At 41.7% G+C, this 16,860-nt stretch overlaps 2 protein-coding genes across 4 annotated transcripts in view; one reads left to right on the forward strand and one right to left on the reverse strand.

Annotated features, from left to right (window-relative positions):
- Window positions 1-171: 171 nt before the first annotated feature.
- Window positions 172-7,595, reverse strand: ccdc12 (coiled-coil domain containing 12). The gene is made up of 7 exons (XM_076737047.1): window positions 7,477-7,595; window positions 4,442-4,512; window positions 1,635-1,714; window positions 1,367-1,428; window positions 1,233-1,267; window positions 1,058-1,134; window positions 172-533 (listed from the first exon to the last, which is right to left on the reverse strand). Exons 1-7 carry the CDS (start codon window positions 7,558-7,560, stop codon window positions 454-456), a joined length of 489 nt encoding a protein of 162 aa, XP_076593162.1. The 5' UTR covers window positions 7,561-7,595; the 3' UTR covers window positions 172-453.
- A 1,437-nt stretch (window positions 7,596-9,032) lies between these two features.
- Window positions 9,033-16,860, forward strand: part of nbeal2 (neurobeachin-like 2) — a 34,704-nt gene continuing 26,876 nt past the window's right edge. For all 3 annotated transcript variants that reach the window (XM_076737390.1, XM_076737391.1, XM_076737392.1), the window contains exons 1-3: window positions 9,033-9,566; window positions 15,948-16,036; window positions 16,248-16,412. In XM_076737390.1, the coding sequence (XP_076593505.1) occupies window positions 9,492-9,566; window positions 15,948-16,036; window positions 16,248-16,412 (329 nt within the window). In that variant the 5' untranslated portion in view covers window positions 9,033-9,491. The remainder of the gene's footprint in view (window positions 9,567-15,947; window positions 16,037-16,247; window positions 16,413-16,860) is intronic.

The raw sequence follows: 16,860 nt of genomic DNA on the forward strand, positions 1-16,860 counted from the left end.
AGGAAAATTTTTATACAATTTTTGCATCACTGTGATGAAGTGTTTTTCTGCAGAATGTATCACATCACAATATATATTGATATCATTATATAAAATTACAAATAGCGTGATATAGGACCACCCCGACTTTCCAATTAAGGCAAAATGCATGAAAATAATAATCCTACATTTGAAAACATCACATTCTTTTACTTGAAATATAAAAATTACAACAAAACATTGATGCACATCAATAAACCACATAAAGTGAATGTACTACTACATATTCAAATGTAGTAATGCATCGAGACAAGGTAGGACTCGAAGGGAACATGAAGACCTGCCAAAACGTCTTTTCACTCCTTGCAGCGAGGTAAGTGGACGTCTCTTTGAGCGCGACACAGATGTGAAAGAACAGTCCCAGCAAACCAAGGCCTCTCCTCTGTAATCTTTTTCTGTAATCACATCTTAGATTCAGTCTGAGTCTCCCTCCTCCACTCTGACAGCTCCCACCACGGCGGCCAACTCCTGGTCACTGCCTTGGAGACGATCGCCTGCACACACACACACAAACACTCACTGTCAGTCTGTGTGTGGATCCTGAATATTGGTCATGATGCTGATGAAGGTTTCATTCAGGCCGGGTGGATAACATGCACCACTGACACCCTGTAACCAAGCATCCCTATGACTGATCTGAAGTGACTGACTGTTATTTATATTTAAATGCCATTATGAACTGTAATGTATTAATTGTGTTATTGTGAGTACACATGTTCACAGAAATGCAATGGAAATGAGCAATCAGTCTGTCACACATTACGATGAGGGACAGCCTTAACTTTGAAACCTGTTCTGCGTTCTCTGCGAAAGCTCACGCCTATTTTTAGAATGTGGCTCACACATCAGTGGAGGAATCACACCATTGATGTTATCAGATGGCTTCGAGTCTCCGTGGAGTCTGGAAACCACAAAGCAATTAGCCTAATAATTCACGGCCGGCTCAGACAGGCCTGTCTCTATGGTGACAGCAAAATTCAGTGATAAAACGCAAAAACCTGAAATGGGAAATACTAACGGATGAGCTCAGCGATAGCTCTCTGCGTTCTCCTCTCCAACTTCTCCAGTTTCTTTGCAACATCACGCTTCAGATCCCTAGATTCAGAATCAACAAAAAGACAATGTCAGTAACAAATCGTCTTTGACTTTATGCACTGCACAGGTCGGAAAATCATTTTCAAAAAAGCTCGTACCAGTCTGGTTTTCTTGGGGCGAGGTTGGCCAAATCCTGTGGAAAGAGAACAGCTGAATATGGCAACTACAACCACCACAACTGCTATGCTTCTTCAAAAGAGGAAATTACACTTAGACGGAAAAGAGTACTCACCACTTCTTCAATGATGGGCTCTGGATGAGCAGCCTCTAACTGGTCTTTTACTTTATCCTCCACTGCAAGCAAAGAATACACATCATGAGTCATAATGGATACATGATAATGGCAGCAGTGGGCAACACTCATGTGCTATGACCTTCCTGGAAGCAAAGTAATGAGTATGATACTAACAGCACTCAACAGAAAGGCACTGTGACATTAAAATCATCTGAGTTGATGTTTTTTTTTTTCCAAAGCTTGTTAATGACTGAAGAGTTCTCACCTGATGCAGGTTTGGCTTTGGGCACCTGCCTCCCCTTAAGCTCTTCATCCTCCGGCGTGTAGTTCCTCAGCTTCAGCTCTCTGAGGACCAAAATACACAGTCACACAAGTCTACTTTTAGTGGTAGGTTTGGTAAGAGATGCTAACTGATACATTATAAGTCAACAGGTCTCCCACACTCTTTTTCCAAGCACACTTGTGAAAATCCAGGGGGTGGCAGTGTAGGCAAATATATTCCACCAGAGATTAAGGAGCATAAAAGACCATCTGCAAATCCTACACAGCTGCACCTCTAATGTCTGGAGGGGGTCGGGTATAATGTCCCTCTTTATTCCTATGAACACGTCTGATTAACATGTTCCACCTGCTCCTGGGCACGGACTTGAGGAGAGCAGCGAGCAGCTGAGGAATGCTTTCCTTGATGTTGAATTACGCAGTCTTTCATCACATCTCCACACAGAGGAATTCTTGGCGAGTTTAGTTGACGTCTCTGCCGATTACACCCAAAGTCCAGGGGCAGCCATGAACTACTGTCTGACCAAGCACGGACCAAGACAGTTATCAGCTGTTGTGGGCTTAAAGTGGATTTGTGATGAGGCTCGAGAGGGTGCACCCTTGGTACATTTATCACCACCCCTGGTACTGACAGACAGACCAATGCCTTGTATGGGTAGGGCAGGAATGCTGGTCATGTTCTGCCTTTGGCTGACTGGGGTCCACTCCTCGTCCACACATCTCTCTCTCTGCCTCCTGACTCTCTCCTGAGGACTCTGTCTCAGTGGAGAAATATGTCGCTCTATCCATCTCATCCTTAAACTGAATTCTCCTGCCACTCACACACACATACACACCTATTTTTGTTTATTTGAAGTGAAATAAAATCATCTGTAATATAAATATGACATGAACTTAGACAGCGACTATAATAAAATGAAGGAAATAATCATAAAATTTATAACTTGTTTCTTGATTTTAAGTTGACTTTAGGTCACTAACTTCACACCTGGCCAGGGCTACAGGTGACTGTGAGACATACTGACAGTAATATTTATTATATTTGCACTGTCCCTGAGAAATAAAATGAATAAATAAAAGTAAAATAGAGGGAAACTACATCAATGTTTATCAAAAGTAAAAGTCAATGAAACGAATGAAAAGATTTCAATAATTTTGCAGTCAGTGTTACAAGGTCCAGATGCTCTGACATTGCCCCAGTTTCGGTGTAAGGGTGGCACTTGTGCAAAGGCCATCATCTGAGAGCCATGAGAGAAAACATATCTCCATTCTTGCCATAATTTATCTCTAAAGATTGTCCTCTGAGAAGCAAGTTTTGGTGCAAAATCCTTTACAATGTCTTCGACTTCTACATTTCCTGTAGAATTTGTGGCACTAAAGGGGTGGTGAAGGGGTCACCATAATGCATTATAGAAAAAAACTACCCCGGTGGAGGACCAAAGCACAGATGGGCAGACACATACTGAAGAACATTGCCCTCTTAAGTCCCACCACAGGCAGGGCAGAGAAAAACAGGCTGGACACGTAATCTTTCTGCTTTCAAGCTTGACATCAATGATTTTTTTCCCTCAATTGTCTTTTAGTTTGATGCGTCCAAACTTTAAGAGTTCGTTTCCACATCTCCACTTCAAGCACACTGCAGCATCAAAGAGAGCCAGTGATAAATTCGCAGCACTGACCCAAGCATGGCCCTCTCCGAATGTTTAGAGTGAACGGTTGTGGAAGAGGAGGTGAGTCAGTGTTTGAATGTTTACCCACTCCTATCAATCTACCTGCCCCAATCTCCACAGCGAAAATAACTCCAGACAACAACCAGCCTTTTCACTTCCACATGAGTCACAGAGGTTGTTAAAGCTAACATGTAGTTAGCTCATATCTTAGAGGCTTCTGAACTTCGTTGAAGCGTATTTGCGCTTTCCTATTATGTTAAATCTACTTACCTGTCAGTCTATCTAGAAACAGTAGCGCTAACAAGACTTAACAGGAAGAGCTGCATGGTGTGGCTGGTGCCTTTTGTGGAATAGGGGTGGAGGAATGTATGATCACACACACAGAGCTATAAAAGCCCAACATATTAAAAACTTGTGGATCATCCATTTGAACAGCAATAACTTGTGTGAGATTGTTGTGTTTCATGGCTTGGTTTGGAAATTTGATCTCTCATGAAATTTTAATAGCAAGACACATTATACTCACACCCTGCTACAGATGTGTGTCTCAACTGAGCAAAACACAGATTAAAAAAACCCCAGAGCACATTGAACGCTGACCTTTCTCTTCACTAACAAATGTCTAAATTAGGCCTTTAGACTCTGCTGCTATTCTCATGAGAGAGATCTGTTCTGTCGGACTGGAGGAAACACAGTGGCACTCCCTCAGTGCAGTCATTAAATATAAACAATGGAAAAAGGTCCTGTAGGACAGGAAAGATGGCTGCTCCTTCCTACTGACTGAGTTGAGTAACCTGCTGGATATTTGAGCAGTTAATAGCACGAGGCTGCGAGCCGGCCCAGTGTAAACACTGCATCTCACAACCTGCACTGAGACATGGGCGGTGTTAAAAGAAGATGGTGTTCAGATAATGGTCAGATAAATACTATGATGATCTGAGGATGTACTTCTGTATCAGTTTCAGTTCCGCTTGTGCAGCTTCAAAAGCCTCAGCTGAAGGGGTGAGCAACATTGAGCAACGGCTGCAAAAATCATGACGTGCTTTTATTGAAAATGTGATGAAAATAAACGACAAAAACAAGCAAATAACAGTTATTTTTGTGTGTGGTGTGATGAACCAACCTGTGCCTCTCTTCAGTAGTCTCATCTAGTAAAGTTTTTTTCTTCTCTGGCTCCCCCTCATCCTCTTGCCCCTGTTAAAATATCATCATGCCATCTTTGAAATAACTTCAATTTACCACACAGTACCATACTGAGATAAAGAAACATTGAATTATTCAATAAATACTGACAACAACACGAGAGGGAGGCAAAAAGATGAGCCCCTTAACCTAAGCATCAGCCCATTTCAGAGATCTGGAATAGTAAAGTAAAAGCCATCATGTGGGACTCAAATGACAAATTTAAATTTTAAGCTTGACGATTACTGAAGGCATTTTGCTATTTAGGAGATGCAGAACTTTGAGAACTGGGCCTATTAAATTAGGAAAATCAAATCACTTGTTGCTTCAGGCCTAGCTGTAACAACAAAAAAGATAACAGCAACAGCAGCATTTCAGACTGTGGCCTACACTAAATCATCCACTTTATCCAAATCATGACATAGGCTTGCAGAAATTCAGGAAAAAATTATATTGACCCCAAGTGAAAACAGTAACAAGCATATTGAACTCCTCCCATCTTCCATTTTCCTGAAGAGGCTTCCTGTCCACCTGCGAGAACAATTCGGGGGACTGACTCATTCTTGAAGTGCAGCACAAAAGGAAAACAAGCCCCAGCTTCAGGAATGTCAACAATCGTTTATCAAACATCGCTGGCCAAGCCAGTGCGCTTCTGTTCAACACCAGCTGAGAGAAACACACTGGAGTCGAACTGCCAGAATAGTGGCTTACACACTTCTTGTTGCAAGAAGAAATCATATCCAGAACTGAAAGACTGTCACAGTGAAGCAGCATAACTGTAATGTTTCAATGGTTCAACACAGGGAGCAAGTGACCGGCTCTCAGTCCAGTAGAACATGTGGGCCGAGACCAAAGGTGTGTGTTGATGTGGAGCTGTGATAGTGAATTTATCATGGGCGGAATTTGCTCAATGCACAATGCCGCTGATAAGATGGAGTTCTCAAACACCTTTAACACATAACTTAAACTTTACAGTGCAGCGTGTGGCAGTGGCCAGAGATGTGCTGTTATTTTTTGTCCCCCACAGAACTTTCATGTAAACGAACTATCTCCATACTTCATTCAAATCCACTTTTACAGCAGTGAAAGTGAAATTCTCTCATCTCTCTTCCTCCACCGTCCTCCATAAGAGGTGGATTTTTACTAGCATGCCACAGTGTCCACTTTATAGCTGTGCTGCAAAGAAGGGTCCTTGTCTTGTGTCCACTGTGGGCTCCTGAAAAATGAAAACTACCCTCTCACTAACCCATGACCTTTCGTACTCATTTCAACTTGATAGGGCAAAGATAAACAAACACACGGCCAAGTTATCACATTTTTCTTTTAAAGTTTACTATCTCGAGATCTAAAACTTCCCTCCACGCCACCTTCACCTCTACATTCATCCACACACATATTCAAACACACACCCCTACAAATGTGTGTCTTCATCTCTTCCCTCATCCACTGCCCTTTGCCTCCTCATCAACTCATCATGTCCATCTATGGGACAGTACCAATAGAAACAGTGTGTTTACAAAACCATTAGATACACAATAAAAATCAGAAAACAACAACAAAAACAATAAGCAAGTATGACATACAAGAAACTAAGCAACATACATTCCGAAAATAACAGAAACTGATGTAAAAACTGATATTAGTAACTGCAATTACTCAACACATCACCAGGATGCTACTTAAAATACAAACTGATGAAACAGAGAAGTTTCTCAAGCATGCCTCCATCCGCCATGACCATCGGTCTCTGAATTGTGGATTTTGCAGTCTCAGCATGAAAGTTATTTTACCATACTGAGACTAATATACATACATATGTATGTATGCAGTAAACATATATGCAGTAAATATAATATATAATCCTCCATAATACATGTGAATGGTTTGCAAAGGATGTGAAGGGCTCTAAACAATCAAGCTATCATATTTTTTAGAATCAAGTTTTATTGTTAAATCAGTTCAAAGATTTGATAAAAGTAAATGGCTGATAGCCTCATTTATCGCAAAGCATTTCTTAAAGAAGTTCCCTGATATCCTCAGGCTTTCTCTGACTGCTTTTCCCCATCTGAAATTCCATTATAGTTCAAGACATTTAAAACCACTGGTGTCCCCATATATCTCAATCTGAGAAACTGTTCAAAATACAGAATAAAGTGAGAGACCTTAAAAAAAATCAAATGATTCATATCACTGTGAGGCAGCAGAGATCCTAACATAAAGAATAGGTCAAAGCTCCTGGCCCTGCAGCCACCATCTATCCTGTTCCTCTCTCTGTCAACAAGCTATTGGGACCCAATCTTTTAAATGCATTGCTGAACATCCAACAAATGTCTTAAATATAAGGAAATCTAGCTATTAATACAGCTCTGGTTTTGCCAAACACTGTACATAGAAGCATAAGGTTTAATCTGTGTAGACAAAATACCCTGAAATGCCTCAAAAGCACAAACAGTATAATAACATACCTAAAAGTTGAGAGGCTAATTTGAACATGTGACTTCTGTTTGATTTTGGTATTTCCCCAATGATCTATAAACTAAGTCAATGTGGTAAATATATAAGGACTGTTGTTATAAACTACCCACGTGGTCTCGTTAATTCTTATTAACTAAGACTTAGCTAAGATACTAAATTTCATACATGACTACAGGTTATCTTTGTCTCTGAGACAGAAGTCCATTCACGTTAGCTTCGGATATTAGCTGCACAGGCAAACCGTATAAACTGTAAAGTAAATGTTGAGTTTAACTAGATCTAAATTAAATATCAAAACCAAGAGTTACATCCTGTCAGAGCACATCAACATATCCATGAACCAACTTTATGACTGATTTGCTCACTAAGTTTAACGACTATGCTAACGCTGTCTACAAGCTAAGTCAGCTAACGTTAGCTACCTCCCTGACAAAATGAAGCGTTGTTTACCGGCTATGTTGCATTTCTAAGAAACCAGACATCCCCAGACAAAGCACTTACATGAATTTTTTTGTCTCTTAGAGCTTTTAGCCTCTCTTTTCTCTTCAAGGCCTGCTCTTGTAGCGAGCCAACATTTCGCTCCATGTTTGCGTATAAACGCCGCTCAATTGTCTCTGACATCCATTGACTGTCCTGCCTGAGGATGTACAAACGACCGTCGACCACATCGATTACAGTGGCCTGTTCCTGATCGATAGTATTTGTGTTTTCTTGACAAATTTCTACAGCATTATCATTAATATTATTATTGTTATTATTATTGATTGGATTTGAAACATTCTCATTTACAAATTGAATTTGTATTGAAGGTAAAGAGATTTTCTAAAATCTAAACACTAACAATCTTATGTAGGAGTTGATGTGGATGCACTGGCGCATGGAGTTAACTTCAAATGATTTATTTAACTATCAGAAACTTACTGCAAAGACTATTTTCAAATAGCTTATTTAAACCTACTTGTACTATTAACGGATCTTTACATTAAGGCGAATACATAGGACAGACTGGCACACTGTCCCGTCTGTTGATTGTCACACTGTCAGGTCCTGGTTAGGTATGTAGGCCATCGCCATGGTAATACAGCTGCCTCGAGCTTCACTGTGTCCATAATGTCCAACGTCAGTGTGTAACAACACAAACCTGACTATGTTAAAGATGCAAGAGTAAATATCAAAACACTGATAAATCAATAAATTGCCAATTTGTAACACATGTTAGTGGCCAATCAAGTGACAATTACCAATTAACATTAACTCCTGGATCCCAAATTACATATAGAGTACATGAGCAGGCAGGAAAAAGTTGTCTATACAGCAACCTATTCAACGGACAGGTGCATTTTCTCTGCTTTTCTACAAATTTTAGCAACTGACCCACAAAAAACAAGCACTAAACTTACAGTATGGTAAATATTAGTTAGGCCCATAAACTTATAATCTGCTTTTTATGTAATTTATGTAAAACAAACAGAATGAATGGGTATGCTGTTGCCAGACCACGTAGGTTTACAGTATGTGGAGTTACATCACCGGGACCACTTAAAACATGCAAACTCTTCAAGTGAATGCATTTTTCAGTATGTGTGTAACACCACTTTTACCAAGGTCTCTCAGAGTTACAGGGTTATTGATCGATAGTCTTCATTGGGAATATAATAACATGATGAGAAATAGTTATTTATTAGTTCACTACTAAGGCACCAGGAACATGTTAGAATCTGAAGTTCAGTCACGTGTTTGTGTTTTTGTATTATCAGTACCGAATATTGCTTGCTGTCCGTCATCATCCTCAGTCTACAGAAATTGCTAGGATCATTTGCGCATATACAAGCATATATGTGCGGCCTCCCCCCCCCCCCCCCCCCCCCATTGATTACTTAATAGAAAAAAATGCATTTCCACTTCATCTTTGTCAGTGCATGTAGCTTTCCTGTATCAGTCCTGCAGGAGGCTGCGTCTGTGTGTTTATGTGTGTGTGTCTTTAAGAATATCAGCCTACCTGTGAGCATGATCTACAATCAACTCTTCAGTGTGTTTCGTGCCTTTTTGGAGTCAGACTCTAGTTGATGATCACTTGCTCCTGACCATCACATGTAACACAGGACTGCACACCTCTCCTGCGGGCAGCGCAGTCGTGTCTTGGTCTTGAGCGGATGGCATCTGTCGCTTCCGTGGGAACTCTCTCCAATAGGAATCATACAGCAACAAATGCGGACATGGGTGTTTCTCCAGACATGCATTTCCACGCATTTTTGTTCCTGGTTTCACCATTTCGACAGTGATCGCGGCGTGGTCGGATCTACACCGTCATGTTTTGCTTTTTCGTGCCACTCTGCTAACTTTGCGTGCCGAGACAGTGGACACTTTTGTGTGGATTACTGCGCCTGAATTTGCAGGAATGGTTCGCAGGAGCGTGCCGCGTCCTCCTGCCTTAAGGAAACAACTTCAGACAGCCCTGGCTTCGCTCATCACTTTCATGATTTATTAAAACAAAACAAAACACAAAAGGTGAAATAATGAGCAACCACAAGGGCGGCGGGATGCCATCGAAGGAAAGGCTGTATGAGCTGTGGATGTTATATTACACAAAGGTGAGTGCAAGTGCGGAAGACCTGACGGTGACACCTGTTGTTGCAGCGGGTGCTCTGCCTGAAGTTTAAAACACGAACCGATACACACACCATGGTGGTCTGTGATCCACACCGTGTGTCCTCTTTCTGCCGTGTGTTGTGAACCGATAAAATGAGGAAGTCGCCAGTTATTGCCTGGTCTGTTTGTCCAGTAGCTGTTTATTTACCCAGAGGCAGAGGCTGCGCTGCGCATGCCGGACACGGATATCATGTCGTATCATAGGACTGTGTCACCGAGCCACTGAGCCACTGAAGTTATTGACAGCAGAAAGCAGCCACTGAAGCAGATTAACCCTCATAAAGAAGTGTGTTTGATCGTGTACCTGCCATGCAGGTGTCACTGAGGCTACTTCCTGTTCCTGTTTCTCCTTGTCTCTCTTCCTCAGTGAAGCACATTTCAGCTATAATGGGACTGATATTGTAGTGAAGCCTGGTTGTATTGTCCAGGAAAAGACAATATTCTCACTCATTAGTACCAGCAGTATATTGCCTGTTACTCTTACAGTTCAAGTCTAAAATCTGAACTAGTTTGGCAAGATCCTCATTGTGATATTGCTTTATGAGGTATGTTAGTCTCAGATGTTGCCCCCTGTGGGTACGACTACAGCTCATTCCTGTGGTTGCTCATCAAGGTGCAATATTCTGGTAATAACGATGAAAATAAATGAATTGGACAAGGACGTTGCATGTGCCTTCATGTCAAGTCTCCTCTTGAAGGAGGAAGAAAGTTTGGCTGTGAATAAATGACGTGTTACTATTTAATGTGTTTGCAATCTGCTTCCATGCCTGAGGACAGAGAAAACAAGATGGGACTTCTCTCAGTGTTTGCATGTACTGTATGTTCACTGTGGGACATTAAGCTGAAATAACTGCAAAAACGGCATCAGGGCATCAGAGGCACAAGTGAACAAGAAGTGTATCAGTTCTGAGGGCATGGACAATCAAAGTGGACATTGTGGTCACTTTGGTCACATCCCAGAGGAAGTGTGTCTCTAATACGCCCTGTTACTTGTTCTCTGGGCTGCTGCTGCTGCTGCTGCTGCATGTACAACTGTGGATTTACTAAACCTTTCACGGTCTTTAACAAACTAAACAAGTTGTAGGCTCTGCCACAAATAATCCACAGCCAGAAAGAGTCATTGGTGTGTGTGTGTGTGTGTGTGTGTGTGTGTGTGTGTGTGCGTGCGTGTGTGTCCCGACTATAACAGCTGTCTAGCATCTCCATGTGCAGGACCACTTCCTTATTAAGCTGCCTCTTGGCTCTCAGTTGGCTCTCTTCAGTTGCCCTCAAGGCTAAAGGAACAAAGTTTATAATAGTCTTTTCTCACCAGACAATGACACATAGATTTGCGAGCTTTCTTGGAGATTAGTGGATTTTGCTTTTGCATGTGTGCAAATGACCTGCCCTTATTCTTGAGCTGCGTTGACGCATGGCAGAGGGGCATGGACTCGTTTGAGCCCAGTATTAAACGTCACCACCTTGTGTGACTCAGAGGAATACAATAGGCTGAACCACTTCAGAGAACAAACACTTGGCTCTCCTACAGACATCAATATGTCACCGTATGTAATGTTTTTGTTGTCTGCCTGTTAGTCAAGTTGATACATTCAATGTCTTTTTTTTCTTTTTTCTAACTGGACACATCCCAACTCCGACTCACAGGCCTTGTTTTCTGATTTGTGACACAACGTGGAAAGTTTTGACTATTGCAAATGAGTCAACCCGGGCATAAGACCTGAGCTCTATTAAATAGGCTTCTTGTTAGTGCTGTAAACAAGCCTTTACTTACTAGTAGCAATGGCCTAACGATCTCTGTTTGAGTGCCAACAAACACACCCCTGCAGCTGTCTTTACTCTGCGTAGCAGATCTGAATTTAAGTCTGTAAGTATTTCAGTCATTTCAGGGTTTTTTTTAGCATTAATCCACCTCAGTATATAAGAGATATCCTGACAGCATCAGTGCATGTTTGCTCAGATATTCAGTAAACTTCTATAGTATCATATGGGAGTTTGCAATATGTAATAAATCTGTTATGAATCCCAACAATTGATTCTAGCATGTCTGAGTACATACAGTATGACAGCCGTCGTTCTGTATCTGCAGTAAGAAAAGCCAAACCTGCTTAGGCTTGTTGGTGATAAAGGAGCTCTGCTTCCTCCGATTGTGCAAGAAATCACACGCCCCTCGCAAGACTTTCAGATCAGCTGAGGTCTGAGGACTGACGTGAAATGTTGAAAAGGCATTGTGATACAGTATAAACGTATCTTGCAGTGAAGTTGGCCCAAAATGAGGCATTTTCTTTATAAATGACCAAACAAACAGGCAAGCAGATCAGCTGATGATTTTCTGGATAGCATCTTTCGTTAAAGACCAGAGGGTTGATTATTTGCTGTATTTGAGACAACACTATATGGACACATCGTTTCACCATAGACATGCATTTATTGCATTGACAATGTAAACATACAGTGTTTATTGATGAAATGCTTCTTTGTTATCGGGTTTCTGGCAGCGTCAAGCAAAGCAATGCTCAGTGCACATCATACAATGAGCTAAACATGCCTGTCTCCTTCATTTGCTGCAGTTGAAAACCACCTTGCTGGCACAATTTCAAAGCTCCATATCTCATATCTGAGAATGTGTTTCAGACCATCATCAAATGCTCTTGCCTGACAGATATGGACATACACAGAACAGTCTGATCCAATCACAGAGGGAGTAACATGACTTGTCAGATCGTGTCTGAAGACACCCAAAATGGTATTGTTTTTGGATGTGCTCGTTCTTTTATCCACTCATAATACAGTAATACTGGAGTGTACTGACAACAGTTAAAGTAGTTTTGTTTCCTTACATGCCAGTTGTAGGGCTATAACTTCAGTTGTCTTAACTGAATACTTTGCAGATGCATTTTGCAATTAATTAGTAGATAATTTAGCTCATAACTGTGGTCAAATAAGTTGCCAGAGCCCATAGTCAAGTCTTAATGTTGCCTATTTTGTCCCAAAACTGCTAAAATACCCAGCTGTGGTCAATCTGCAGTCATACAAACAGAGAAAAATGATCATATATGAGATGCAGGAGCCAGCAAACATTTGGTATTTTAACTGAATAAATGCTGAATAATCCATTATTAAATAGTCACGATCTAATTTTCTGTTCATTGTTTAATCAACTAATCAATGCAGCTGTTGATGACCTAAGTCTGATAATCTGAATGAAAGTGAGAAAGGAAGAAGCATCTTTCCCGGTCGCTTCAGAATGGCTGATGTCACAAGCTGCTGAAAAAAGTGTGTGATTATCCTGTGATCATCAGCTTGAGAGACTGTTGGAGGGACTAATTAAAGCCTGCAGTGGTAGAAATGGACCACAGTGACCACCTGACTGCTGCCCTCCACGCAGCTGTGAAACCACCTCCTCTGCCTGCTATGTTCGGAGAACAGTCACATTTCCTGGCTTTTGTCACCACGCCATCAGTCACCCTACTGTTTCCATTACTGATCATGCTATGATTCACATCAGTGTGCTGCGCTGAGGGGTGCAACAACAGCAGCTATCACCTGCAGCTCACTGTGACTGTCCCATGAGCCCTGTGACTGAATTCTCTCGTGTGCCTCCATCTCCCCTGTTTACCAACAGAAGGGCCAACCAGGAAAATCAAAGTGCTCTTTGCTTTCACTTGTGCAGGAAGCTGGAGCGAAGCAGAATGCCAAGCAGCAGAGAGAGGCACAGCTGCTTGGCCATGTGCAGAGAAAACAGAGATAAATGACACAGTTTGTAGGGGTTGGTGCCTCATGGTTGGTTTGTGACGTCTGTTCTAATAGTGTCTTTGATTTTCCTTTTTGTTTCTCTGCAAACCCACATTGAACAAATCCTTGAGCGCAGCGATGAGGGAAAGAAGTCGATAGAAGTAAAATCAAAGGATTTGTATTTTTGGAGAGGTGTGGATCAATAGTAATTTTGTAAAATATGCTTTTTAGGAGGGGCACGGGCATAAACCAGGTGTCTGAACCAATTTTACTACAGAAAACCATAATGTGTTCCCCTGGTTTTACTTCTCATTAGCAAACTAGATTCACTTCCTATTTGTGATCTAATTTTTTCAAATTATACACTAAAAATCTATCGGTTGCAGTTGCTTCCAGCACGAGTGTACCTGAACATCACATCAGAGCATCTGAAAGGGAACAGAAAAATGATACTTCCTTACTCATAAAACTAGAAAAGCAATGCTTATTTTCTCCATGTAGTCAGGTTCAGTTTAACATCCATATGCAAACTCACAAATTGCAAATCTAGTCACTGATTAACCCCTATTACTGCAGTTGATGACATATTCTGTGCAGGGTATCATCATCAGCAACACTGTATTGTTAGGTGTCATCCAAAAAGCCTATTATTATATCCTCAGCAATGTTAGGGAGGAATCACTTGTTCCACTGCTGTATATTTAATTGGAAAATAAAACAAAGCTCAAGGGGTGTTGCAACTATTTCTCAATGTCCCTGCCTCTCCTACCCATGTCTCAAACACCCGATCATCCAGATGTTAGAGGCACAAAACAATAGGTTGTTTGCAGTTTCCTGTTCTCACAGAGTACACGCAGAGGTTTTATTTTGTTTTTCTCAATAGCTGACTTGTCAAAGTTATTACATAAAGCTTCCAGTGATGGCTTGAATGCACACAAACCAAACTTTCCCCAAGTGGAAATACAGTGTTCCTTACGCCATGACATTTATTGCCTCATCTTGTCACATTTTAGTTGGTCTGTGTTCTCACGCAGCTCAGCCAGTGACACATGTTCAGACAGAGAACGGCAGATTTTTGTTGTTTTCACTTTAGAGAGCTCAAAGGCAGTTATTGATGCTGTGGGATGTTTTTCTAGAGACCTCCCTCATATCTGCTCACAGCTAGCAGGAGAGCCAAAAGAGGAAGGGGTTTGATGAGGAGGCAGAGTATGAAGGAAATAAGCGTCGGTTAAAGTGACATGTCATTTCCTGGTTTGCTCGCTTGACGTTGGAAGACAAGAAAGGAACAGGTCAGACCCTGGTGCTGGTTAGGAGTGATGTGCAGCTTCTGAGCTGCCAGCTGAGGACGACGCTGAAGGCTCACCTGAGACTGGGTTCGCAAGAACCTGGCACCCTGCTCAGCCACATACAATGAGAGATGGACTGGCTCATAAGTCAATGGCAGTTGGTAATGTGCATTTAACATTAATGCAGCATAAGAAGAGATATAGTTACTCAGTGTTTTCAGAGTTAACTGCATTAGATTTCCATTTCTCTTTAATAGAGGAACTGTGACAGTTAGCTACACATTAGACATGCAAGAAGCTTGTAGTTACAGTATGTATGTTGGAGCTCTGTGCTTGAGGTTTTTGTCACGGTGCAGCTTTTGAAGTAACTTATATCAACTGCAGCATACTGTGCGCTGCTCATTTTTTGCTCGTTGGCCAAGGGGAAGCACCTGATTGATTGTTACACCATGTGCCGTACGCATAGTACTGTCTGCTATTTGTGTACAAGAAGGCAGTCAGTCTGAAACGACTCATGTCTTCCTTCACGCTTCCCGCTCTGCAGAGGCTGCTGCTGCTCATCAAAGTGTTCAGTTTGTTCCATCACACGAGGGCATCAAGGAACAGTTCTAGATATCCTGTGTTTTGCAATTAGATTTTGAAACACAGGGTTCCTGAGAGTTGCCTGAAATGTCTCAATCATCAGGACGCATTTGTGATCGTTTGGTTTCTTTTATACAAGATTAATTCAGTAGTTTCCTTACTCTAAAGCTGACCTGTTTCTCTGGTGAGCCGTGTTACTCATCTGTGTTATTTCGTCGATGTGAGATTGAGAGACTGATGTGAGGAGGCAAGAGTGGCAGGATATGTTGCACTGCAGAGGCTGATTAAAGCGGAGATAACGACTGTTGTATGTAAACATCCTCGTAGGGTTGAAGCCATCTTAAATGACATTATAAGGAGGCAGTGGTGTAGGAATGTCTCGCTGAAGACAATGAAATACAGTTTTTTCTTTCAACCTCCCTGTTTTTGAAAAAGGAAATAATTGGTAAAACCATGTGTTCCTCTCTGTGAGTTGCATCTCTCTGCAACACCCTATTTCAAAAACAGGTCATATGGTTTAGTCAGTGCCGTGTTTTAGCCACAGTGTGTCACAGCTAAATGCTCAACATTTTTTGACAGTGATACAACAACTAAGCTCAACCAAAGAGCTTATTCCATTGATATATATACATACATACATACATTCTTTACTAACACTGTGCATGTGCCTGAAGGCATAAAGTTGACTTTATTGCCTCAAATGCTCTTTCCTCCCTCCTGCAGAAAGATGTGAGCTATCTGCAGCAGTGGTTGGAGGCGTTCGTGGCGTCCTTCGAGAGGCTCATTGATGTGCAGTCACTGGGGCCTCGGAGGTGAGTTGTAACATTTATTTTACAGAAACTACATACCCAAGAGCTCCCACCAGTTTCTATTGCCCAAAGCAGGATTAACTTTGACCCTCTGTAGAGATACCGATGACATGTTTATGTTATGTGTAAACACAGCCCCTTTTACAACGCCCTTTGCCTCTTTGCTGCTGCTGCTGCCTCCACTCTGTTCACGTCCTCCTCTCCCATCTCCCAGGCTGGAGGAGAGCAGCTCCGAGGTGCCCTTGCTCCCCAGGGAGGTCCTGGTTTTCCTCAGCACCCAGCTATGGGACAGTGCGGTGCACCTCTCAGGCGTAGCAGAGCACAACAGCAGCACCCCACACCCCCTGCTCCTCATCAAGTTCTTCATCATTGTGTGCAGGTGAGGGCTCAGCCTGCCGTGTGTGTGCTTCATCGTCATGGCAGGAAAACACGTCACATAGTGGAGCTGTTATTATCGTGATAATAAGCAGCAGACAGAAATACTGGACTACATCTTCAGTTGCTGGCCATTTAATATTTCTTCCTTAAATTGTGGCTGTGCTGCTTTTAGTAATAGATGTTAGGCTGTTGGATGTATTTTCTTAGGGATAAAACAATATTTAAGCTGTTACCAGAGACTAAATACATTTTTTTGAGTAAATACAAATTTGCCAGAGTTCACATAAACTACAAAATTTGGTCATCTTGTCATTTGGTTCCCTTTTGAAATGTTAAATCCTTGCCAATAACAAAGCAGCCATTGATAAAGGGAACCAGATGAATTAGTTTTTCAACCTTTCCTGAAATTGCGATGCAGATTGTGCAAAACAGCTGCAGCTCAGTGTCAG

The sequence above is a fragment of the Chaetodon auriga genome, chromosome 8 (assembly GCF_051107435.1).
Source record: "Chaetodon auriga isolate fChaAug3 chromosome 8, fChaAug3.hap1, whole genome shotgun sequence".
NCBI classification, from domain to species: domain Eukaryota; kingdom Metazoa; phylum Chordata; class Actinopteri; order Chaetodontiformes; family Chaetodontidae; genus Chaetodon; species Chaetodon auriga.